This window comes from Haliaeetus albicilla, chromosome 19 (assembly GCF_947461875.1).
Source record: "Haliaeetus albicilla chromosome 19, bHalAlb1.1, whole genome shotgun sequence".
In the NCBI taxonomy this organism is placed as follows: Eukaryota; Metazoa; Chordata; class Aves; order Accipitriformes; family Accipitridae; genus Haliaeetus; species Haliaeetus albicilla.
Window position 1 is genome coordinate 12311080 of NC_091501.1, and position 23235 is coordinate 12334314.

Sequence of the window (23235 nt, forward strand, 5' to 3'; positions counted from 1 at the left end):
GAGGTTTTTTTCATGGAAACAGTGGATGACATTTTCTACTGCACAAAGTTCCACAGAACTTGACTGAAAATCAAGCTGCAGGCAGATATTTTGGGGATGCTACATCTACATGGAAGTGGCAAGCTGTTGAGGCTTTAGGAAAATGCCCATCCAAGATAAAAGAAATAATGCGTTAGCTGTGTTTGGTAATGCAATAACAAATGCTGACTTGAAGGTCTATTGGCACAGTTGATGTTCACATCCTAGACAGCTCGTGTATAAAAAAAATCTCTTGGAAAGCTCTTTGAGCAGTCTGTGTGCTGCAGTGTTTGTATCAGTTGAGAAAAATGCACTTACCAAAGCTTTCTGCAAGCTGCATGGATGACTTTGTTGAACTTTCTTGGGCACAGTCTTGTTGCAAAAAGAAAAACAGGCGGGAAATATTGCTGAGCATTGATTTGCCATTTTCTTTCCTTCTTTATTTTTGCAGGTACCTCCCTGTGCTCAGGGGAGGGAAGCCGCATACATGTGTTGTTCCTTATTAATTGCATTTATTCAGATACCATGGACATCAAAGTAACACATCGGTTCATGGTTGAAAGCATTTAGAAACATGCTGCTTTTTGCAAGAAGTCCTTACTGCTGTTAATGATGGTGTACATACGAATAAAAGTGGGCAGGAAGCCTCCCAGGTCTGTCTCTGAGTGCAGTGCATATGATCTGCTGCACTGAGCTGATGATATATGGAGGCAAATGTTAGCTTTGATTAACTTGGTACCACAGTAGAACAGGCCTTTATTGCCTCTTGTGTCTCTAAGGGCATGGCTTCATGGGTGCCTCCAGATGAAGGGGAGAGTGCCAGAAATGCCACTTCCAGTGAACGTAACCAGGTGGTACATCTGCTTTTCATGCCAGTCACCTTGAGAGCCAGATGGGAATTTTTTAAGTTGTTATTATTATTTTTATTAAAAAAAAAAAAAAAGGCAGCAGACTATGTGCAGAGCTGCAGATCGTGAGTCAGCAGTTGAGGATGTGGTCACTGCCAGTGAATTGGTAGAAACCCACGTAGATGTTCCAGGTTTAAAGGTATTTTTGTTCCAAAAATAATGTCAGATGTTACCATTTACCAAAAAAATGAGTGGGGGCGGGGGGGAAGAAAAGCATGAAACTGGAGTCCACGAAATAGAAAGTTATTTTGATCTTAAAAGCAGGGATAAAAATCAAAACTTAGACATCTTTGTATCAAAACACCTGATTCTGTGCTCTTCTGTCAACCTGCCAATTCTTCCAAGCGCTGCAAGTGTTATAGTTCAAGCAAGTCAAATATCTTGATCTCCCATCAGTAAATGGTTTGATGCAAATCCCATGTTTTAAAGACAATGACTGGCAAAAGCCTGGCTTGGTAAGTGTGATACCGTGATGTGAACTACTCAAATGCTCTTAATCTTGGTATGACTGGAAGCAGCTCTTTTTAACACCGTCTGTGGCTGTTTTGGGAAATCTATTGCTGTGCATGAAGAATATAAAAAGTGAGAGACTGTTTGCTTTTGATGGCAGTATCTTACAAGGAGGCAGATACAGAGTCAGCCTGTGTGTAGCACAAACCTCAGGGACAAGCACACAGTAATTGCAGGACAACTGCCACGTGTTCTGTAAATTAAAGAGTTGAACTTGCCAGCAGTTAATGATTTTAACTGCACAGCTATTATGGCCATAATGTTAAAAACATATTTTATTATTTAAAAGCTTCTACATGTGTTTTGTGTGGTTAAGATGAACTGTGGATTACTACAAAAGGGTGGCAGAATAGAAAGCATTTCTCCCCCCTTTGCTGTGGAAGTTAGCAGTGCCAAAATCACAGTCTTTATCTCCTGTTCCTAAAATCAGCAGTAGGTGCTCTTCTTCTCAGGCTTTATTTGGGTCAATGTTGCCTCCTTACTCTGAAAAACAAGTGCCCTGCTCTTTCCCCTTCCCCAGTCTAATCTTTCAGGGCTCCTTAGTGTGACTTGCAGAAGAGAGAAAGGTGAGGAGGAATTAAGTCGCATGGTCGGAGAGGTGGGCATGGGCAGGAGAGGACACGTCTCCATTGCTCAGGGTCGCTGTTGGCTGTAATCGCCCCAGGCAGGGGATTACAGCTGCACAGCCAAAGCTGGGCCTCTGTGGCCAGGCACCTCAGCTGGCTGCAGGTTGTAGCTGCCCTTCCATGCTGGCATCGGCTCCTGAACCTCCTCTGCCTTCAGCTTGGCAAGTGCAGATAAGCAATAGTTTGCAATTGTTTTACTGTAGCACACACTAGGTTGAAACAGAGGCATTCGTGGAGATGACTTAGGAGCTCAGCCCCATAATTTTGAAGGATAGTGCAACTGGCAGCAACATCGTGCTGCCACTCAAATCTCAAATCCAGCCATGCATCTCCACGTGGATATCCTCTCTGAGCTTTCAGGAGACAGGCAGTGTTTGCCAGATAATCTTGTGGCATAGGTGGATTTCATGATTTAACTAGGGCAATGGAAAATTTTAGTGGCAGAAGCAAGATTTGAATTTTATCTTCCACAAAACAGGTTAGTGCCCCAGCCATTGCTTATCAGTTCCTCCCTTCCTGTATGAAATACATTTCCTATACCTAGAGGGCAACAGCAGCAAGGTATTATTTGGTGCGTGAGTCTGGAAGTGAGGCTGCATGAGTGCCCTGAGCAGTTAGGTCTGCTCATTTTCCTCTCGTTCCTGAGTACAGTGCTCTGCCTTTTCCTCCATCATACTTCATGTACTTCTAATGTTCTGCAGCTTATTGTCAGAGTTTGCAAATTCACAGACAGCAAAGCCATGCAGTTTTACAAAGCAGTGAATCAGAGTTGTAACTGGAGGAAGAATGGAGTAATTTATGCCTGCACACACAGTATCTAACTTATGATTTATCCCCGGAGAAGGTCAGCAATCATATTTGCAGGGTTCTGTCCTCACCAGAAATGAAAAGGTTTGCAGGGCTCCCTCTGTAACACCAGGTTTCATAACTTCTTGAATCCTTTTAACTCCAAGAGTGTTGTTCTGATCTTGATCTGAGGGCAAGAAGTTCACCCTTTTCTGCCTATGCCTTTTATGAGTTAAATAAGTAACCAGCGAGACTTTCTTGGCCCGGCTCTACCCTTGAATGATTTTTTAGGGAGTTTCTCTGGCCCCCCTGTCTGTGATTCATGACTCGACCTAACCTTCATTCACCCCTATGGCCAGAAACCATTGGCTGTTCCTTTTCACTTTTATCATTCCTCCACATCTCTGTTTTTAGGAGGTTAGTTTACATCTCACATTTATGCTTTGTACATTTGGTGGTGTGGGGCTGCATACATGTGCGTGTTGTAGACCAGGAGGTGGGTGTTGCTTCTCCTGGAGCGTGGCATTAACAGTAGGGGTTTGCTCTGGTCAGGGTGCATGAAAGGCATGTCAAACTCTCTAAATACTCTCTTCCCCAGAGCATGATGCAGTGCTGCCTTGGCCAGGTGACAAAGAGATGGTCACTATCAGGCTGTAGCTGTGAAACCATGCTGCCTGGGGTGCACAGCATGGCAGCTTGTCCCCCTGATCTCACTGGCCAGAAGTATTTGGTTGCTGGACCACAACCTCACTGCCTGTGACACCCAGCGTCATGTGGCAGGGTGAGGGCACTCCTAGTGCACTGCTTGTGTGAGTGGGGTATAATCTAAATGAGAGTAACTGGGGCGGGAGGTTCGTGTTCAGGGCAGGAGGCTTGTTGCATATGTGTGTGAGAGACTGCAAATAGCTCCCTGAGTTGAGCTCCTATGTCATGTTCAATTTCAAGCAACCTTCCCCAGCATCTTTTGGACTAGTATGTTTGCAAGGCACCTAATGGTAATATTTGGGGGTATTGCCCACATACCTGTTCAGCCAGGAATAATACTGGGAAAGACCTCAAATCGCATTGAAGTTCTGTGGGATAACAGCAAGTTGAAAAAATTCAACCAGGATGAGAGGAGAAATAAGACCATCCAAGAAAGGGTTAAAACATCATGTCATGCTGAGGGGTCTGTGGGCACTGTAGGTAATGAAGAACAAAATCCTGCTTCATAACTGCCAGTTTTTTCTTGCCCCATCCTTGTAACAAAACAGGAGGAGGATGGTCTCGGATCAGAAGGAAAATACTGTTTGTGCAAACCAGCCTGTGGACCTGCCATTTCCTGAGGCTGCTGAGTGAAATCATTTAGCAGGGTTACAAAAGGGCTGGGTAGCATGTGGGCGTTAATAGCATTTGCAGCTATGTAAGCAGCAGTAACAACAGCAGAGTAATCAAATCTCATCCTTCAGAGGGGAAGCTGATCACCTGAGTGGGTCTGGGATTTCCCCCTCACATAATTGCCAGGTACCTTCACAGGCTAATTGAAATGTCGAGTGCTGGCTGGGGCCAGGGGGTACCGACAGTGGCTTGATGGATCTAATCTCCAAACAGACAGCAGCTCTGGTCACGCTCTTGCCCCGAGGCCTGATAGCTCCCCAGGTACTGCTATCTGTTATCTCTGGCTGCGGCTTTCTGCCTTTTTTTTTTTTTTTTTTTTTTCTCTTGAGCTGGTCTTCAGGTGCATTGCTGTGGCAGAGTCATAACTGCTGGATGATATTTCCCCACCTCCACTTGCTATTCCTTCAGCTTCCTTTGCTGACTTTTAACCTGAGAGCAGTAAAAAGCACAGTTGAAAAGAGGCAAACATGGCCCTGGGCCCTGACCGGACCCAAGGCAAGGAAGATCTTCATCTTATTTCCTCTTGTTAAAGCTTTTCTGTCCCTTAACAGTTGGTCTGCTGGCTCTGCAGGCAACTGGATCCAGACCAGTTGCCTCTTGCAGGGGTTTCTGCTGTAGGATGCAGCATCTGTCTCAGCCTCCTCTTCAGGCTCTTTTCCTTTTCTCTGTGTCCACTTGCCTCTATTTCCAGAAGCAAGCTCAAGTCCTGAGGGCTTCCCATCTCCAATCCAGAGGGGCAGCTGCCAGCCTGCCTGACAGGAACAGGGAGAAAAAGGACCCCTTTTCTCTGAGGAACAACCTTCACGTTTCTGGGCAGTGGCTGATCCCTATGAGGCTTAAACCTTGGACCAGTGGTGCACAAAAGTAGAAAGAAGGGTGGATGTCTGCTTGTAGAAAGGAGGTCAGCCAAGTGTCTGGTTGCAGACATAGGGAAAATGTCCTGGAGGTTGGAGTAAGGATTAAAAAATGCAGTTTGAGTGCACTCTGTGCAAACCCCTTGTCACTGCCATGAATCTGTCTGCCCTTCTGTCCCTCCACAGTGCTTTTGAGAACCTTGCTCATCAGGTCCCTCTCGGTGCAAAATCATACAAATCTCCCCATCCACCATGCTCTGGTGCTAGTAGCACTGTCACAGGAAGCGATGGTGAAGGAGCAGGTCTAACATCACCCCGTGCATGGTATAAGTGCAGGTCGCTGGAAGTGTGGATGCTGCTCTACCCTGGCCACAGTGGCATTCCCCTCCCTGGGGACTGCTGTGGTGCTTGCATGGCCACCAGCCAGCTTGGCTGGGCAAGCTGGCCCAGCAGAAAGCCATGTGCCTTTCTTTCCTCTGGGCAGGATTTTGGGTGAATCACTGCCCTGAACCATCCTTTGTGGCAGTGGGGTGGCTGGTCCTTATGCCAAGGAGGGGGAGTATGTGGCAGCAAGGCTGGCTGCTGCTTCTGGCAAGCTGTGCCTGCGTCAGGGCTGCCTTCCTTGGAGGTGTTTGGGGTGAAAAAATAGCCTCGGAAATCAACCAGTGTGCTTCGGGAAGTGATGCCCAGAAGAGAGAAAGGCCAGGAACTGGCTGGTGCATCTGTCTGACAGGCTAATGGCAGCAAAGCCTGGCCCAACTTCTTCAGCTATTCCCCTGGCTGTGGGACAGGCTCTTCACAAGCCTTTGATTTCTGCCTTTACAGTTTTTTGCCTTTTCCCATCCTAACCAGGACTGGTTTTGTAGAGGGGCTGGAGCAAAACCATCAAAGCTAATAGTTCTGGCATTCCCTCTTAGTAATACTGAAGTGTTTGCTGAGGTATTCTGTTCCTGCCTACTGCTTTTTTCCAAGCATATTCTTGTTTATTTTAAATAGCCATCATGAAAGTGCTCCAGCCAGCAGGGCTGCTGAGCAGTGCTCATGGAGAGCTTGAGGACAGGCTGAGCCTGTGGTAGACCACCTCACTCTGGTCCTCTTGAGACAGAGCAGTGGATGTAGCCTCAGGGCTCTGCTCTCCAGCTGTCATGCAGGAGAGGACACCTGCAAGGCAATGTCTTGAATCCTGTGGCCTGTGCTGGGGAGAAAACCTCGGTCAGCAGTTGGCCACAGCAGGTCTTCTGGCTGCAGGAAGCTGGAGGAGCTATGTCTCTTTTCTATAGCTCCCTCCCTCCTCCTAGCAAGGAAAGCATAGGCCAAGCCAGGCCCTTCTCCAGGGGTGCCCCATGGAGATCCCCAGGGAAAAGCCCATCTTCTGAGAAGGAACTGGAGCACCAAGAACTTTCTCCGAAGGGAGTGTTTATCCTATTATTTTCTGAAAATCATTTCCTACCATGTTGGGGAATTAGCCTGCCAAAGTACAAATTACCCAGCAAAGAAATCACTACCTCCAGATTAATTCCTAGCTGTTCTGTCTCTTCCATGTTTGGCTGATCTAACTGTTAGGTAAATACTTGTACAACACAGAGAATTAGCCCCCTTTCTTCTCTTTTCCAAGGGTCAGAGAAATGTCAGCCATTGGCACTTGTGTACAGCTGGGCTTCTGTGTTTGCTGCGAGGCGGGCTCCATGCCAGCCACGCGCAGGATCTGAAGCGTAGACGAGCCCGGGAGTTGCCACAGTGGAGCAGCCAGGTGTGGTGGCCAACATCCTTTTCCCAGGAGTGGCAGGATCCTGATGCTTTGTCCTGAGCTTATTCCAGAGAGCAGTGAAGTCCTGAGTTTAACAACGAAGCCAAATAATCTCTCGCCTCTGCACAAAAGAAAAAAACTGCTTCTGTTTGTGTCCTCCCTCAGTGAATCTCCATGAGTGAACCAACTTTTGTTGCCATTTTTTAATTTTATTCCTGTTTTAATTGGTTCCTCTCTAATGTAGCCAGTCCTACTCTTCTAGGTGTCTCCTCTGAAAAAACATGTGCTCCCCTCTCCCACTAGTACAATGAACCCTCAAAGTAGCGAGTGCTGAATTTCATGTGAACTACAAAGTCTGTTTCAGCCCCATTGCAAGTGGGGCCATGTATCCAGCTGCAGGACACTCGGAAACAGTAGTTCCTGCCTCATTGCTCTGAACAAAGTGGAAGCTCACCAGTTATATGTTATTTTATGTGAAGACGCAAGAATTTCTCCTTCTTTCCCATAACAGTTAGTCCCTGAAGCACGAGATGTGCTTAGCTCCATTAATCAGTAGATTACTCACCCAAATTGTCTGACTGAAAAAATCTTCTGCAGAAGATAAATATTGATGTTGATATTTTCAGTCATAGACTTAAACCCCTAGCTTCAGATCAGAATCTGGGGGTGGGAAACCTAGATCATAAATTTGTGGCTGTTCAGCATCTAACAGGGTCTGAATGAAACCCACACATCTAAGCCGACACTCGTGTCAGGATAGCAGGACACTCTAGTTGCCTCTGACTCTTGTCTCTCAGTTGCATCTCTGACTACTTACTTTCACATTTTCCACATTTCTTGCACTTTCTTTTCATTAAGTGTCCCCTTTTTTCACCACGTCATAGCAGGCAGCTTCAACATCTTCTCTTTCTGCTCACCTCTGCCAGACCCCACAGCACCCAGATTCAGGAGCGAGTAGAGACAGAGTTTTGCAACCCTGGTCGTAGGTACAGTAACAGGTCATGAGCTTAGCACAGCCAGGGAGGGGGATCTGTCAAAGGGTCATTTGTGAATTCTAGTTCCTGGGGTTGTTTTGGGTTTGCCTTGGCCTCTACATAGTTCAGAGATGTTTTGGGGCTGATCTAGGTCATGTGGCTTGTAAATGCTCCCTCCAAAGCAAACTGGTGGATCATGCTCCTACTTAAGCCACAGTGCGTCTCCCATGCTGCTGGGTTGGGTGGGTAGGGTGAAGATGGGCATGCTGGCTTTGAAACAGTAGAGCTTTCCCCAGCACTGGGCTGTGCTGCCCTCTCAGAGCATGTTCCCTGCCTCTTCTGGCTGCAGGAGCAGTGCAGAGGGCTCAGACCATTCATCTCAATGCTCAGACTTTAAGCTGGCAGGATGGTTCCCTTCATATACCAAGGCAGCCAACTTCTCTGGACCTCCTAGAGCTTCGGGGATGATTTCCATTTTTAAAGAAAATGGGCAGAGAGCCTGGCTCTGGTCCCTGGTGTGTGGATTCGCCACGTATGCGGGTGGTCTGCCACCAGCCTGGGAGAAGCAAATGCTTGCGGAGGTTTTGGCACTTGTGCTCTTCACAATTAAGCTATCGTGCAGTGTGGCCACAGCACTGAGCTGCTGGCAGGTTGGTTAGTTGCTGACTCAATGCCAAAATGTTTAGTAGATCTGAAAACTGCATGGTGTGAGCCACCGTAACACTGCTGGGAGGCGTGAGCTCTGCTCACCAGCACTGTCTCGTTAGTGATATGGACAGTGGTTACAGACAGCTACTAGGGTATGCTGCATCTGTTCCTCTTTGTCCCTCCTAAGCCCAGGAAGCTAACGGAGTTGGAGGAGGAGACCAAAATTGATCCTGGCTCCTTGATCAAGCAGACTGGGAGAGGGGAGGGGGTGTCAAATGAAGTTGCTTTGAACCTGGAAGCTGACTTCACTTAAATAGCAATGTCCTTAAACACATCACTGCTAATATTTAGGCATTACAGCTGAATGTCCCATCAGGTGCCATCATTTCCTTCAAGAAAACAAGATTGAAAGGTTTTATTGTGCAAATAGGTGCATATTCAGAAAAATATTCTCTTGATGGTTAAACTAATTACTAATCTGGTTATTGTCCTATTTTTCTTTGGGATTGCTAGTTAAAAAAAATTGATGTTCTTTAGTTTGACCAATGGGATTATCTGAGGGATCTACAGAGAGGTTCCCAGTCCTGTGGTGATTAATGAAATGTCTGACATGTATTTTAGAACTATGATGAATCTTTAATAAAACAATTTAATAAGGAGGGAAGAGCTTTTAGTGAAGACAAAGGCAATTTCTCTCTCCGTGTCAGTCTGCCAACTCTGAGTAACGTAAACAACTCCTGGTCTCTGCTGGACTGTTCCAGCATGTTAGAGGTCTCTCGGCCTTGTGAAGGACCAGTTTATTCTGGTAACTGCTGCGGCTTCTTTTTTTAGCCTGTACTCTGACATCTCCTTCTGTTTCCTCTGTGCAGGATACGAAAGCTGGAGGGAGCTGGCTAAGGCTCTGGCAGACACAAATGTCCCAGGTGGGGACCCAAGCGTTCAGTTTTACTCTCTGCAGAAGCTGGGACACCAGGTGAGGAGGCTTGGGATGTCTTCTGAATGTTTAGAAGGGCAGACCTTCCTTTCTGATGCTGACCCCAAGAGACAGCTCTCTTTTCACGCAGGAAAGAGAGCATGCCGCAGGGCAAAATCTGAGCTGACTCATGGCAATGTGAATGTACAATGACTGCACTGTAGTAAATTAAGTTATCTTAGATGTACTAAGCCACAGTGGTGGGCTGAAGATGGCTCGGTATGTGGCACAGGAAGGTAGCACTAAGCGAGATGGAAACAGAAATGAAAGGTCAGGAGAGAGTTTGTAGCTCTCTAGTGAAGCACGTCTCAGTACTGTTGCCTGATGGAAGTGTTGGAAGAACTATTGTTTGGACCTTTTTGAAATAAGGATGGGGAAAAAGAAACAAAAAAAAAAGGAGAATGACCTAAGTTTTAACTCTGTGCTAGCAAACAATTATAAAGTGTTGGTATCTTTTCCCCTCAGTAGCCCACCATGGAAATTTGCTGTCAAAAAAGCCAAGGAGCATTTTCAGCCCACTATGGCCATGATAGCTGGCCTGTCCTTTGGAAAGGGAGCTTGGGAGCTTGCTTTTTTCTCACATGTTCTTGTGACCAGGTTTGAGCCCTCTTGTGTAGGTGTCAGTGCTAGGTCATTTATCAGGTTATTTTGACTTTCCTCTACTTGTATTTCAGAACCAAGAGCTGCAAAGAGGTGGGAGGAATAAATCAAATTATGCAGCTGTGGACAAGCCTGTCCCATGGATGCCAGAGGTGGGTGCCTTTCTCCATCATTTTGTGTAAGGGATCTGTAGCTGCAGACCTGTGCAGCGAGAAAGGAAGGCAGGGACCTCTGCCTGGAAATTAATTTGCTTCACTAGAAGTCCATTCCCTATCACCCCCTCCTGGCTTAATGACACTTACAGACCTGAGTAATCATCTGGAAAGACAGGAGCGTCCAGATTCCTGATAATTTGGTGTCTCTACCAGCCATCAAGGCACCAAGCACCGACCCACAATTCCCTGAAAGCACGCAGCCCTCTACCTTCCTGAAAGGTGAAGTTTATTCAGGGCTGGGAGTGCGTAGGGCCAAGCATTCAACAAGCAAATACAAAGACTGTGGCATGCAGAAGTATCACACTCTGCTCTTCTTCTGGCATTTGCTTGCTGTTCACCCCCCATGTGTTATATGTAGAGATTTCTCTACTTCAGTGACAATTCTGATGAACAGAGGCCTTCTCTAGTGACCCCTGAAGACTGGGGTAAACATTCCCTTTGTTTCCTTCATGCCTCGTTTATTCTTTCCTCCCCTGTTCCCTATCTCACCATTCCTCTTCAGATGAGGGAGCAATGCAGCCTGCTGATAAGAGAGGGACACCAGCCAGAGGGCATTTAGCTAATGGAGTCAGCTCACTAAATTCCTCAAGGTGATTAGAGACCTGCACAAATTAGGAGGACCTCTGTGACTCCCCTGGGGAGGGAGCAGGCTGCTGTCCCAGATGATCTCTGGCCAGCAGAGGGAAAGTACCTCCCTCCAGCCATTGCACTGAGTGGTTTAGGTCCCTGCAGCATGGGCTGAAGCTTTCCTGGAAGCAGCCAGCACCAGTCACCCTCCAGTGCCCAGAACCAGACCAGACCATTGATCTGTTCTGCTGCATCAGCTCTGGTGAGTGCCGGTCCCAGCTGGAGCCTGGGGGCTTCCTCCGGCCGCAGGGCCTTGCAGGCAGCACGCAGGCAGGGCTGCCTCCCAGATGAGCAGCCGCTGGCAAAGAGCCAGCGGAACGTCAGGGCCAGGGCTGCTGCTGCGCACAGGGATGACATGGAGCATTTAGTGCTCCCTTCTCCCACGGCACTGGGCAGTACAGGCTCTGCATGGCATCCCTGCTGCTTCTCTGAGGCTTTGCCTGATGTCTCTGATCCCTTCTGTGGTGATTTCTCAAAAGCATGTTAGTCTTGAAACCTGCCGGCTGTGGTGTGCAATGAGCCTTTACTGGGTTAGAAATGCAACCGGTGGGTACCCGCTGTGGCTTGCGTGAAGGTATGTGTTTAGCACAGGGCTGATCTGCAAAGCCCTCTGCTTTGCTGGTGGGGCGACTTCACATCCTTGTGTGCCACGGCGCTGGGCAGGGAACCCACCAGCCTGCAAACCTGCCGCCCCACTGTGGTGCTGCCAAGGGGGGAGCGAGCGGAGAAGTGTTCTGGCCGAGGGCAGGACTTGAGGTGCACTGTACGGGATAGCCCCAGGCCTGGAAAGGTGCTGCGTGCCTCTGCCTTGTCCTGCACTGCTCCCTGTTGGGGAGAAGAGCTCTGCCAGGTAGTAGGGCTGTTGTCTCAGACTGGCTGCATTGGGAGTTTGTGGGTGTCCAAGCCGGTGGCCATGCGCTGCGTCAGGGGGGGTGTGGCAGATGCGCCATGAGAAGAGTTTGAGTCCCAGGGTGTACAGATACCAGACTGGGGAGCTGGTTGGGGTGGCCTTGCCCCACTCACACGCCCTGCCATTCTCCCCCATCAGCCCTGCTCCCTAACGCTGCTCCTATGAAGCACCTGCCTCCTTCACTAGTTTTCTCTTTGTCTCTATAAGGCAAAATTTCCTGCCCTTGCTGTGGCACTGTCTGTACCCAGAGGGTCAGGAGAACCACCCTGACTGCAAACAGAGGCCAGCGGTTCACCAGTACCAGCTGCAGGAGATGGAGAGGGATCCACAGGCACCGCTCTGTATAGAGCTGCTTGCTGTCCTCTTAACCACCAGCTGAAATTTCTCCTAGCCTGGGGATTAAGTTTTTCTGTAATTCTGCCCAAATTAATTACCCAGCATCTATGATCCCATTGTGCCCTCCCCGCAGCATCTCTAAGAACTTAATTGCAGCCTGATTCCTGGGGCAAGGGGCAGCAGGTTGCCTCCCACAGGTCAGGGAGCTGGGCTTTGAATAGAGAGGTATATTCCTGACAAACATAAATAATTAACAGGGTTGTAGGGTGAGCTGGCAGCCAGCATGGCCAAAAAAGGACAGGTTTCAATTTTCCTCTTTCGGTTTCAGGAGATGAAATCGGTGGTTTAAGTCTTCAGCCTTGGATAATGTGGTGGGAAAGTGTGCGCATAGAAAATCCCTAATGAAGTTATACCCTGTGTATGGGGGAAAGCAGGGTTCAGCCTCACTCCTGAGTTCCTCAAGGTGCTTGTGCACATGTTCCTGACCCTCACTGTCCCTTCCAGGCACCAGAGCAAATTATTCCAGCTCCCAGCATCACCCACTGCCTCCTCAGGCTGGAGAGATGTGTGTCGTTTTGCTTCAGAAATTAATTAATTCAGAAAGGTGTTTGGCTATTGCCAGGGTGAACCTGCGCTGTGGGACTGTGTCACCATTTGGCACTGCTGTAGGTGTCGGGGGAGGATTTTCAGAAATGCGCCTGGTTAGCCTGATCGTTCTCATTTACCTCTGCAAAAGCCTCTGTTCAGCTCTGAGAGGAGAAAGATCTGGGCAGCGCTGGGGGGCATTTAAAACGTTCCCCCTGCTTCATATCTGTGCAGCCTCAGGACTTCCTTCTCACTGGAAGGAGGTGCGAGGGACACCCAGGAGCACAGCCCCTTGCAGGCAGCACCTGTATAGGTGCATAGGTGCAGCACGAAACCAGAGCGTTGTGCCAGGGCATCCTCCTGCTACCAAACCTGCCCTAAGAGGAAGCATCCTTTCCTTAGAGGACTAAAAGACAAAGCTATTGCTGCTCGCTCTGTCCTTGCCCGTGTCCCTTCCTCACCCGCTCGTGCCCGTCAGGTGTCAGGGCTCAGTGGAACAGTGAGGCTTTGTTGCTAACTTGTCTTGATGGATTCCTGCAAGTGCCCGGCCCGGCAGAGCTTGCAGCGAAGCCCAGCTGCTGGCTGCTGAATGTCACCCAGTCAGGGGAGCGGGGCCAGGCAGGAGGAGGGGCCGCGGCCGCTCTGCGAAGACAGAAGAGTCTTACAGACTCAGGAGTTTCCAGTTGGCAGCACAATGTCGCCTTTCTTCCCTGGCTCAGGCCCTCTCTGTGCCCCGTTTATCATCCCCGGCACTGTGCACTCCCTGGGCTGCATGCAGCTGATTTGCCTCCATGATGCCAAAGCCGCCCGGGATTAAATTAGGAAAGACCTCTCTTCTCCATCCTGCTCCAGTTACAGTGTGGGAGGTTGTGTCTCCGCTGCTGCAATCCTCCCAGCTTTGCTGCTTGGTCCAGCCTCTGCTACTGCTTTGCCTTTCTTCCTGGGGCTCCTTGCTCACCAGGAGCCGCTGGGTGTGTGGTGCCACCCCCCTGCATGCTTTTGACATGATAGGGTTTGGGCTAGGAAGAGAGGTCTGTGCTCCCGATCCTCCTTTATGGTCTGTTTTCCTAGGAGGGGCTGATAATCTAAAATTCCTCTCTAGAAGGAAGCAGAAATACCAAAGTCTCTTAATACAAAGCCAGGGCTGCAGGCGGGTGTTAATTCGGCACACTCAGTGGGAAGGGTCGGTGCTGGGGCTTGGAGCCGCGGAGGCTGACCAAAGCAAGGGCCTGTCCAAGCTCTCACCTTCCTGCACTTGTTAAGGTTCATCTCTCCCTTCCCTCGGGCAGCGCTGTCACTTTTTGCCTGTGGCATAGTGCTCAGGAGGGTATCAGCCTGCCCACACCTCCTTGGGAAGAACCGCTCTTGCATGCGTGCTCCTGGGCATACTCGTGCTGTGCTGATGGTGCCCTTGGTGCACGACCTGTGCCCATTTTGGATCCCAGCTGAGTTCTTGCAATGCTACTATTTCAGCAGGGTGGAGATAAGCAACTGGGAGGTGACGTTGGGACGGGGAGGAAGCCAAGGGGCAAGCGGAGCCCTCTAAATGGGAAAGCACAGACCACGTAATACCAGCTCCCGTTGAAAGCCCAGACCTTTGGCTTCTATTCCTGGTTCTGGCCGAAGCAGTCTATCCAAAATTTTCAAAGCAGATGTTTTTAAGGGGAGAAGGGGAACTTGTTGCTTACCAGGTCCTAAATTTCCAGCCCTTTGAAAACCAGGGCAAGGTAGTTCCAAGCTGGGAAGTCAAACTCAGTAGCCATGTTTTAGAAAGTCCATCGATATTTCTCAGGAGCTGTGTGCGTGAATTGGGAATGATGGTGCCATTTTTCTATTGCTGCAATCTGCAAAAGCCCCAAGCAGGAGATTTTTACTGCATGTTATAGAGGAGACTCAAATAGCAAATGCAGGAATTTCTCAGCTGCCTGCAATGGACAGCCATGAGTTGAGTTGGAGGGCCAGAGGTGATAGGGTTTCAAAACAGCTGCTGCGCTGATGACTTGTGGGGGCCTAAAATTAAAGCCTAGCTCAGTTTTCAGTCCCAGAGCAGTCCTTTGAGCAGCCAGCACTTATCTGTCAATAATGTTCTTCTTTTCCCTTCCAGAGGAAGCAGAGAGTAAGTTAGGCTGCTGTAGCTCAGGAGAAAATCTGTTGCTTTAGAAAAAACTCTGAAACTGCATGCAAGAAATGCTTATTATCTACCAGTTAATTATTTCTAATAGCTGTGAGTGCAGGGAAGCAAAGCAATCTCATTAGCTCCTGCCAGAATCTCCTCTCAGGTGGCTTTGTAAAGACTTTGGAGACAGGGGTGTCGGGCTAGAAATCTCAAGGACCATCTCTTACAGCATTGGTGGAGCACCTAGTACAGTGGTGTCTGCCTTATTTTTTATTAGGCTACCCTCTCCCTAATACTGCCAAACTCTGCAGTAAAGTATTGTATTAGAATGGGACTGGTCCAAGTTTCCTCTGCAAACATTTTAGCAAGTCTAGCCCCTCTTTTGGACTTACCTCATAAAGATCTGTTTTGACATTTGGGCTACCCCATGCCAAAGCCAGCCCAGCTCCATTGTAGTTCTGAGCCTCAGGAGCATCCCCTGGGTCTGTCTTTGCCAGGAGGGGACTGCAGCGCCAGCCTCTCCGCAGTGTGGGAGTGTTGTGCTACATTTGATAGAGATATGAGCCTGCTATCTGCAGTGTGCTGACAATTCTCTAAGAAGAAAAACCAGCATCACTTGTGAATAGCAGCAGATTGCCATAAGACTCAGTTTCTGGCAGTCACTCACTGTGGGAGCCCAGCCTGTTCACCTCACTTCACATTCAACAAGAAACAGCAATTGTCATTATTTGATTTGGCTGAGAAAAGTAGTGTAAGACCCTTGGGTGTGAACCTGGATTTGGCCAAGGGGCATGGGACTGCCCAGCAATTATGTTCCAGTTCACTGTTTGTCACGCTTGCAGTGATTTATTTGTATCACAAGCTCCTGCAGAGTCCCAGGTTTTTCTTGGCTGCATCCATCGCCCCAAGCCCTCTGTGTAGTTCCTCTCTGATTTTGTGCGGCATCACTCTGGGGAATTACATCTACTTTGTCTCGCTGCTTTTCCTGTTGCCTGATGGGCAGAATTCAGGCTGAAGAAGGATGTCAGCAGAGGAGGAAAGAAGATGAGATAGTAGTGGGGGATGACATGGGCTTGCTGACATCAGTCAAGCCCTGGCAGTGCAGACACCAGTGAGAGAGGGCTGATGAGAGACCACTCAAGAACAGCAGTGGTTGTGAATGTGTTTTGCCTGGCACACAGAGACGGTTTCCACGTGCATGTCTAAAGCCCACAGCTTGCAAGGAGCATTACTGCATAAGCTGGTGCCAGGCCAAGTCTGCTCTGTGTCCTTCCTTCAAGCTACGGTTTCTTACAAAATGAAACTCCAACCCGCTATCCTGGGAAAAATAACTGTGAAGTGGTTTCTCTGCCAGGAGTGCATGGAGGGGTTGGGCCCTCCTCCACCATGCTGCTTCAGCCCCACTAGAGACTCCCCAGCGAAAACTAAGAATCTGCTGCCATCTGTAGACATTTGGGTGCTGTTCAGGCAGTTTCCCCAGCCCTGCTTGCACAGCCCTTATATAGGCAAGACAGCCGTGGCAAAACCTCCCCAGTCCCAAGGCAACCTATTCCTTTCTTCAGTGTTTCCCCATCTAAGGTAGCGTCTACCGTCTCCAGCTTATTTATTCTCTGCTGTTGGATGCCAGTCTTGCGAGGAGGGTTTCAGCATCCAGCTCCACTGGTTGCAGGCAGAGAGCTTGGACTTTGCTGGGGGACAGCCAGCTCCTCCTTTCTAAATGGCTCTGACAAAAAGAAAGTCTGTCCCTTGAGGAGCATATCGCTGAAATTCCACAGCAGCCAGCAAGCTTTTCCCAGCAAACCTGTGCTCCAGGTTTCCGCTGGGCACTGACAGCCTTTCCCAGTGGGGCTGGCTGGGTAGCAGGGACAGCCACCGGTACCCACTGCATACCTCCTACGCTGTCCGGGAGGGGACCCCTGCTCCCCCCCCAGCGTTTCTGTGTCTCTGCAGGCACACAGAGGCCATGCTGCCCACTGACCCACCTGTGCTGCTGCTCCCCACCCAGCTGAGCCTCTGTCTCCCTGTCCCCACCGTCCTCCATGAGCTTTACCTCGCAGACGTGCTTTGAGAAGGGGATCTACTGTCTCCCCTCCCTAGGGTGTCCCCTCTTCCTTGGGTCAGGAAACTAGCCCTGAAATGGTGAGTGAGTCCAACACACCTTCTTGGAGGACATAAGACCCTACACTCTCTTTTCTGGATCATGGGGGGCCATTGCCACCCTGCAGCGTGTCCCACACCGTGGCCTCAGAGCACAGCCCTCTGGTTAAACACCTCCTTATTGGAGCAATATGGAGTGAACCCCAGCCACTTAACTGAGATGTCTTGGGCATTATCGCGGTTCCCTGGTGCCATTTAGATTGTCACCTGCACCAACCCCAAGCCCTCAGTGGATGAGAAACAGGGGTCTGGACCCATGTCTCCTGCAGACCAGCCTGTTGCAGCAGCAGCATCTTCCTTTACTCTCACAAGCACTCCAGTGCCAGGGACTGTGGCTGAGTTTGGCAGAACAGGGGAGGGACACAGGGGAGGGATGCAGCAATTCATGGTGCCCTCCTTCTGCCTCCCAGTTCCAGGGCCAGGCCAATCTGCACGTGTTCGAGGACTGGTGCGGCAGCTCCACTGAGCAGCTCAGGAAAAACCTCCACTTCCCCTTCTTTCCCCACGTGAGTAAGACCGCGACACCCTCTGTCCCATGCTTCCAAGCTCTGCTTCCCAGCTGGATCGCCCCTGCTCCCTTCACATCCTGTCCCTCTCCTTCTCCCTCACCTCTTCTGTCCTCCTGCTGAGGGAGCAGGAAGCTTTCACAAGGCTTCAGCAGTGGCAGCTCTTCTGCTGCACAGGGGAGGCTCGTTTCACCCATGCTGGCCTGTCAGGCCTCAGATGTGGGGTGAAGGAGCCCTGTATTTGGTGCTCTCCCTCCAAGTGGCTAGCGAATGCCGTGTCCTGTCCCCACCATCTCACCAGCATCCCCTATGCAGCTCTCCCCTCTGCGGCAGCACTTGCTCCAGTTTGTCTCTCATCTGCCCTGCTCTATCCTGCTGCCTCTGTCACACATCATGCCCCATCCTTCTCCCAGAACAAACCTCATACTTCCCTCTGCCCACCTGTACCAGGGTTCTTGTGCCCCCCTCATTCCTGTGACATCTAATTATTTTTATTATTTTTTTCTTCTTCCACTTCAGACGCGAACTACACTGAAGAAGCTGGCTGTGTCCCCAAAATGGACCAACTATGGTCTCCGGATATTTGGCTACCTGCATCCTTTCACTGATGGTGAGGGCTCTGAGGCTGCTGTGCCGCTGCTCGCGTCTCCTCTCACCTGCCTCTTCCTCCCCTCCTGGTGCTGAACACTGGTGCCCTCACCCCAGCAAGCCCAACGCCAGGTCCCTTAAGTGGGTGTCCCAGCTAGGTGTGCGTGACTGGCCGTGGCCTTGGCATGGGTGAAACAGATCTGCCTCCCCTGTAGGGTGGAAAGGAAAAGCACAGAAGAAAACAGATGGGAAGTGCTAGATAAAAAACAATGCTGTTGTGAATGCACAGCCCCATGGCGTGTACGTGGGCATGAGCAATCCCTGAGCTTTTCCTCCCTCCCTTGCATGCACAGGACTGTACATGACATCATTTATGTTCCTGCTGCTCCCTGTGTGCATGAGTACTGTCTGACAGCAGCTGACATCTGTATTGCCCAGCTGCATGCTTCTGCCCGGAGCAGCCTGCTAGCACTCACCCACATCTCATGGTCCCCTGGACCACAGCTGCCATCCCTGTAACCCCGGCCAGAACAGTGAGACTGAAGCCCCTCTGTCTCCCTTCGTGGCTCCACGTGCATATTCGTCCATCCAAACACAGGTTGTCACACAAAAATTTTCTCCGGAAACAAAAGGGGAGACAGGAAGACTTTGCATGGACTTCTTGGCTTCCCAGGTTAGATGTCAGGTGAAGCCAATGCAGGAGGGATAGTGAACCAGTTGCATCTGTAAAGTTTTGTTTTCAATCACAGCAGAGTTAGAGAGTTCAGAGAGGTTCAAAGGGATGGGGGTGGTAATATGAAAAGGGAAGGTATGGTCCTACCAGGAAAAAGGGTGAAGACATCATTTTAGAGGAGCAGAATCCATGCTGTGCACAAGCCCTTACCACAGAGCCCTACTTACTCCCTCCATCTCTTGACAGGGGAGTTTCAGTTTGCCATTGCTGCGGATGACAATGCTGAGTTCTGGCTGAGTCCAGATGAAAAGACCTCTGGTCTCCAGCTGCTGGCCAGTGTAGGCAAGGTACAGTGCATGCTGCATGGCTTCTTCCATCAAGGCTTTAAAATTTCTGTGGGGATGGAGACCTTCCTGTCTTACATGCTTCCTTGGACTGCCCAAGTTTCTTTTCCTGCCCAACTACAGCAACACCACCACAGATGCCAGATGGGTGTGACACGACACACCTTAAGCCAGTTACATATTGGCAGTGCTGTTGGGAGCCCCATGTTCCTGATTAAGGGACTTACGTAAATCTGTCCACAGGTTATGGATCTCGCAGACAACTTACCAGGAGGAGTAGCTCAATTTTCCCTCTTCATCACTCACAGTGCAGTAACTAGGGAAGAAACTCATCTTAACTGGAGCATTTTCTGTCTCTTCACAGACAGGGAAGGAGTGGACCGCACCAGGGGAGTTTGGGAAATTTCACAGCCAGCAGTCAAAGGTGGTGAGGTGAGTGAGCAGAGCCCGTCACTCCCAGCCACCTCTGCACGTGGCCAGGAAATCACAAGGACAAGGAAAACGAACCCAGGCTTGTTCTGAAGAATTTAGCAATATAGAGAAAGGGATTACTCTGGCGTGTTGCCAGAGCTGAAGTGACACGTCCACACCTGTGCCAGTTGCTTTGCTGATTTACTGCAGGAATGCAACACTGAATTTTTCTTCCCTGGAGGAAGCAGCCACCAGCAGATCCAGACTCCTCTATATGAACTGTATCCTGAGCTTCCTGCCTTGGAACTGGCTGGGTTTCCCAGAGGCCAAAACCCAGCAGGCAAGACTGAAAGGGAGTTACTCAGAATTAACTGAGAAGGGTCTGGAGCGCTCCAGGTGCACAAGGGAAGCTACCTATCTCGCTGTCAGCATCTGGATTTTCTTGGCAGTCCTAACCCTGCTCACCCTGAGAATTAGGTTGTTTCATGGGTGTGGTTGCTCTCCACTGATTGTCTGCTGACAAGCTAAGAAATGTTCCTTAATGCTCTTGGTGACAGACACATTGTTCTTCACAGGTTGTCAGCTGCAGGCAGGTACTATTTTGAGGTGCTGCACAAGCAGGATGACAGAGGAACAGACCATGTGGAAGTAGCAGTGAGTCTGTGCAAATAGTTGTGCTGTATATGCGTCCCCACAGAGCACGGGAATGACGTTTGTAATGATTTCCCCCTTTTCCCAAGCTCCAGCTCCTCTTTGCATGAGATGTATCTAATCCCTTCCAGAGCCCTTACCTAATTCTATGTGGGATAGTCCTGAACACGTCAGGACCCTTTTCTCTGTTTGCTTGGGATAGTTCTGCCCTCTCCAGTCTCTGTTGCAGCTCTTTGTCCTTTCCTGCTTTGGATGTGTCCTGAGGGATCTCGGCTCATTCCCAGTCTTTTGCTGCTAGGTAAACTTGGTCTTAGTAAGGAGAAAGAGGAAGCTGCGAGCCCATCTGGTGAAAAAACATCTTGTGCCTGTTCCTTTTGTTCAGGCTTGTTTAACTCCATAAGTGCTTCATTTTCATGTGTTTCTCTGTTCCAGTGGAGACTGAATGACCCAGAAGCGAAGTTCAAAGTCATTGACTCCCAGTACCTCTCCCTTTTTGCTAGTAAGTATCTTCACTACAGGTTTTCCTGAGCACCTCCCCATTCTTCCAAAACGTATCAGCCATGTTTCACCATGAATCATAGTCTAGCCAGGCAAATACCATGCGTACAGACCATTACAAGAAAGAAGTGGAGACAGGTCAGGAGAGAGACCTCTGGACAAGAGTGTGACTCATTCCTAAATATAGGAGAATTGGAAGTAGGATTGGAACATTATTTCAGGGAGGCGCTAAGGGAGGGCAGAGAGGAGAGTCTGCAAGGGTGAGAACTGTTCCAGATGTGAGAGTAACATGGGATGAGGTTGCCTCCTGCAGATGCAGAGAGCTAGGGGGAACACGAGGCCCGTAACTTGGGAGCTGGGGTTGTGTGCTGGCAGTTGGACATGACTGGGGAGAAGGGGCAGCTGTAGCACTTCCAGGAGACTTCACTCTGGGTGCTGGACACAATGGGATACACTAGCGGTATTGGGTGATGCTTCTTTCTTCTATATCAGCCTCAAGACTTTTCAGGTTGCTGCTGGATTGCGGCAAGTACATCAGCCCAGTCCCTCCTGTTTTTTAAACCCTTCTTAGCACATCAAGTGATGCCTTTATCAGTTAAGGAGCTCCTTAGTCCTGTTTACCCTTATCTAGCTTTGTCAGTATCGCTTTCCTCTGCCAGCATTCCCCCTTTCCATATCTACCACTGTTGCCTTCCAACATCTCTGGGCTTTCTTCCATGCCAACACTTTTGCCCATGGAAGGCTCCCTGATGTAATTGAGACATCTGCTTGCTGTGTCTTGAATTGCAACCTGTTGCTGTATTCTCTGAAACCTGCCATTTGGCCAGGACTAGGCTTTCCATTAGGTCTTCTGTCCCCATCCTTTTTCCTTCTGCTCTTTTCTTCTTATTAATTCCCAGTAGAAGGGAAGACTCACATCCCAGAATATTCCTTCATGGTTGGGCACAGTGCTGCAGTCTCATCTTTATCTGGCATCTTCTACCCATACAGTGTTTCCTTCCTTCATATCAGCCTTTGGCTGTATCACGTCATCCCATTCCTTCTGGGTTCCCATGTTGTTCAGTACCCAAAAGTTGCTAACAGTAACCCCAGTGCCCTTGGCAGCATGTTGCCTTTCCCTCCTGGATATTTATTCAGTTCCCCTCATCTCAGAGTGAGATCCATGGAGACTCAAAGTCCTCTGGCAGTGGCACCCAAGAAAAAATGTAACCAATACCCAGTCTTCAATTTAAGCTTCCCGTTGCTCCTGGCTTACTGTGGGTCTGCATTCCCCTGCTGGAGCATCATCCCCCTCAGCCACTGAAGGCCTCAGCCCAGGGTCCTGCTCCTTTTCCAGCACAGGAGGAAGCTCCACTCCTCAATTTTCTCCTCCCTTTCATCTTTTCTATCTCCTTTTAAAAAAAAATTAATGCTAATAATTCAGATGCGTCCAGTAATTCCTGCCAGCATGGGGCTTCTTTAGCTCACCACTGCTGGTGTGTCAAAGGCAGGAGGTCATTTTCCTCCATTACTCATCACTGTGTTTGTTTGCTTTCAGTGATAGCCATGTTCCTACCCCAAAGCTTCTGTATTTCCAGCTTTCTGAGTCCAAGCCTTTGCTTCCCACAGAGTCTTTGTGGTGAAGCTCCTGATCAGCACCATTTAGGCATTGCTATGCCAGAGACAGTGTTAGTGCCATGGATGCAATGCCATTTGGAAAGGGCTGACACTGGGGAGGGGCATTTTGGGGGCCAAGGGATGAATTAGCCCTTCCTCCCCCTTCCGTTCTCTCTCTGGTTTCTAGACGAGACGCTTTTAAAGATGGATGAGGTTGGGCATATCCCACAGACATTGGCCAGTCACACAAGCCGGCCTGCTGACAGCTCAGGCAGCAAGGCACACCCAGCTGACATGTTGAAGCCTGACCCCCGGGACACTCTTTACAAAGGTAAGACTTGCAAAGCAGTTGAGAAGGTAGCTGCAGCCTGTCACAGCACGTGCAGTAGCACAGCTGAGAAAGATTGTCCTCCTACACCACGGTTATCAAAGGCCACGCTTTTTTCTCCCCAGTGCAGAGGAGAGGGGCAGCATACAATATAAGCCACTGTAGGAGACAAAGCACAGACTAAACCCAGCTCCTCTTTCTTGGCATCCAGCTTCCACAACATCCCTGGGTGTAATATTTTAGTGTAAGTGCTGTAGAGCAATGTAAAGAGGTAAGCTGTGCAAGATAGTTTGCTTTATGTATCTGTTAGTATTTCACATGGATAAAGAGGAACCAGGCACAGAATAGCTAAGCTGGTGCATCGGTTGCAAGCAAAGCTCCTCCAGCAACACTTGCTTACATGTTTCTTCTTCTCAGTGCCTCTGCTCAGCAAGTCTCGTGTGCGCCGAGCCTTGCCGGACTGCTTGTACAAGCCCAGCTACCTGGTGAATGGATTTCCTCTGCAGCGCTACCAGGGACTCCAGTTTGTAAGTTTTATTCCTTGAGCAGATACTTGCCTAGGGGAATGCAAGGAGGAAGGAGGGAGATGCCATTAACCATGGTCCCTCCACCAGTCTGAAGCTCCTGGGCAGATTTAACCATCTGCTGTTCAAGTCTGTGCATCCCAGTACGT

General features: G+C 49.5%; 1 protein-coding gene across 1 annotated transcript in view; it reads left to right on the forward strand.

The window, feature by feature from the left end:
• Positions 1 to 23235, forward strand: part of B4GALNT3 (beta-1,4-N-acetyl-galactosaminyltransferase 3) — a 70943-nt gene that overhangs the window by 33524 nt on the left and 14184 nt on the right. The window contains exons 2-11 of the mRNA XM_069807667.1: positions 9318 to 9421; positions 10096 to 10173; positions 17378 to 17473; positions 17993 to 18083; positions 18981 to 19081; positions 19443 to 19510; positions 20065 to 20143; positions 20573 to 20639; positions 22422 to 22565; positions 22980 to 23089. Of these exons, the coding sequence (XP_069663768.1) occupies positions 9318 to 9421; positions 10096 to 10173; positions 17378 to 17473; positions 17993 to 18083; positions 18981 to 19081; positions 19443 to 19510; positions 20065 to 20143; positions 20573 to 20639; positions 22422 to 22565; positions 22980 to 23089 (938 nt within the window). The remainder of the gene's footprint in view (positions 1 to 9317; positions 9422 to 10095; positions 10174 to 17377; positions 17474 to 17992; positions 18084 to 18980; positions 19082 to 19442; positions 19511 to 20064; positions 20144 to 20572; positions 20640 to 22421; positions 22566 to 22979; positions 23090 to 23235) is intronic.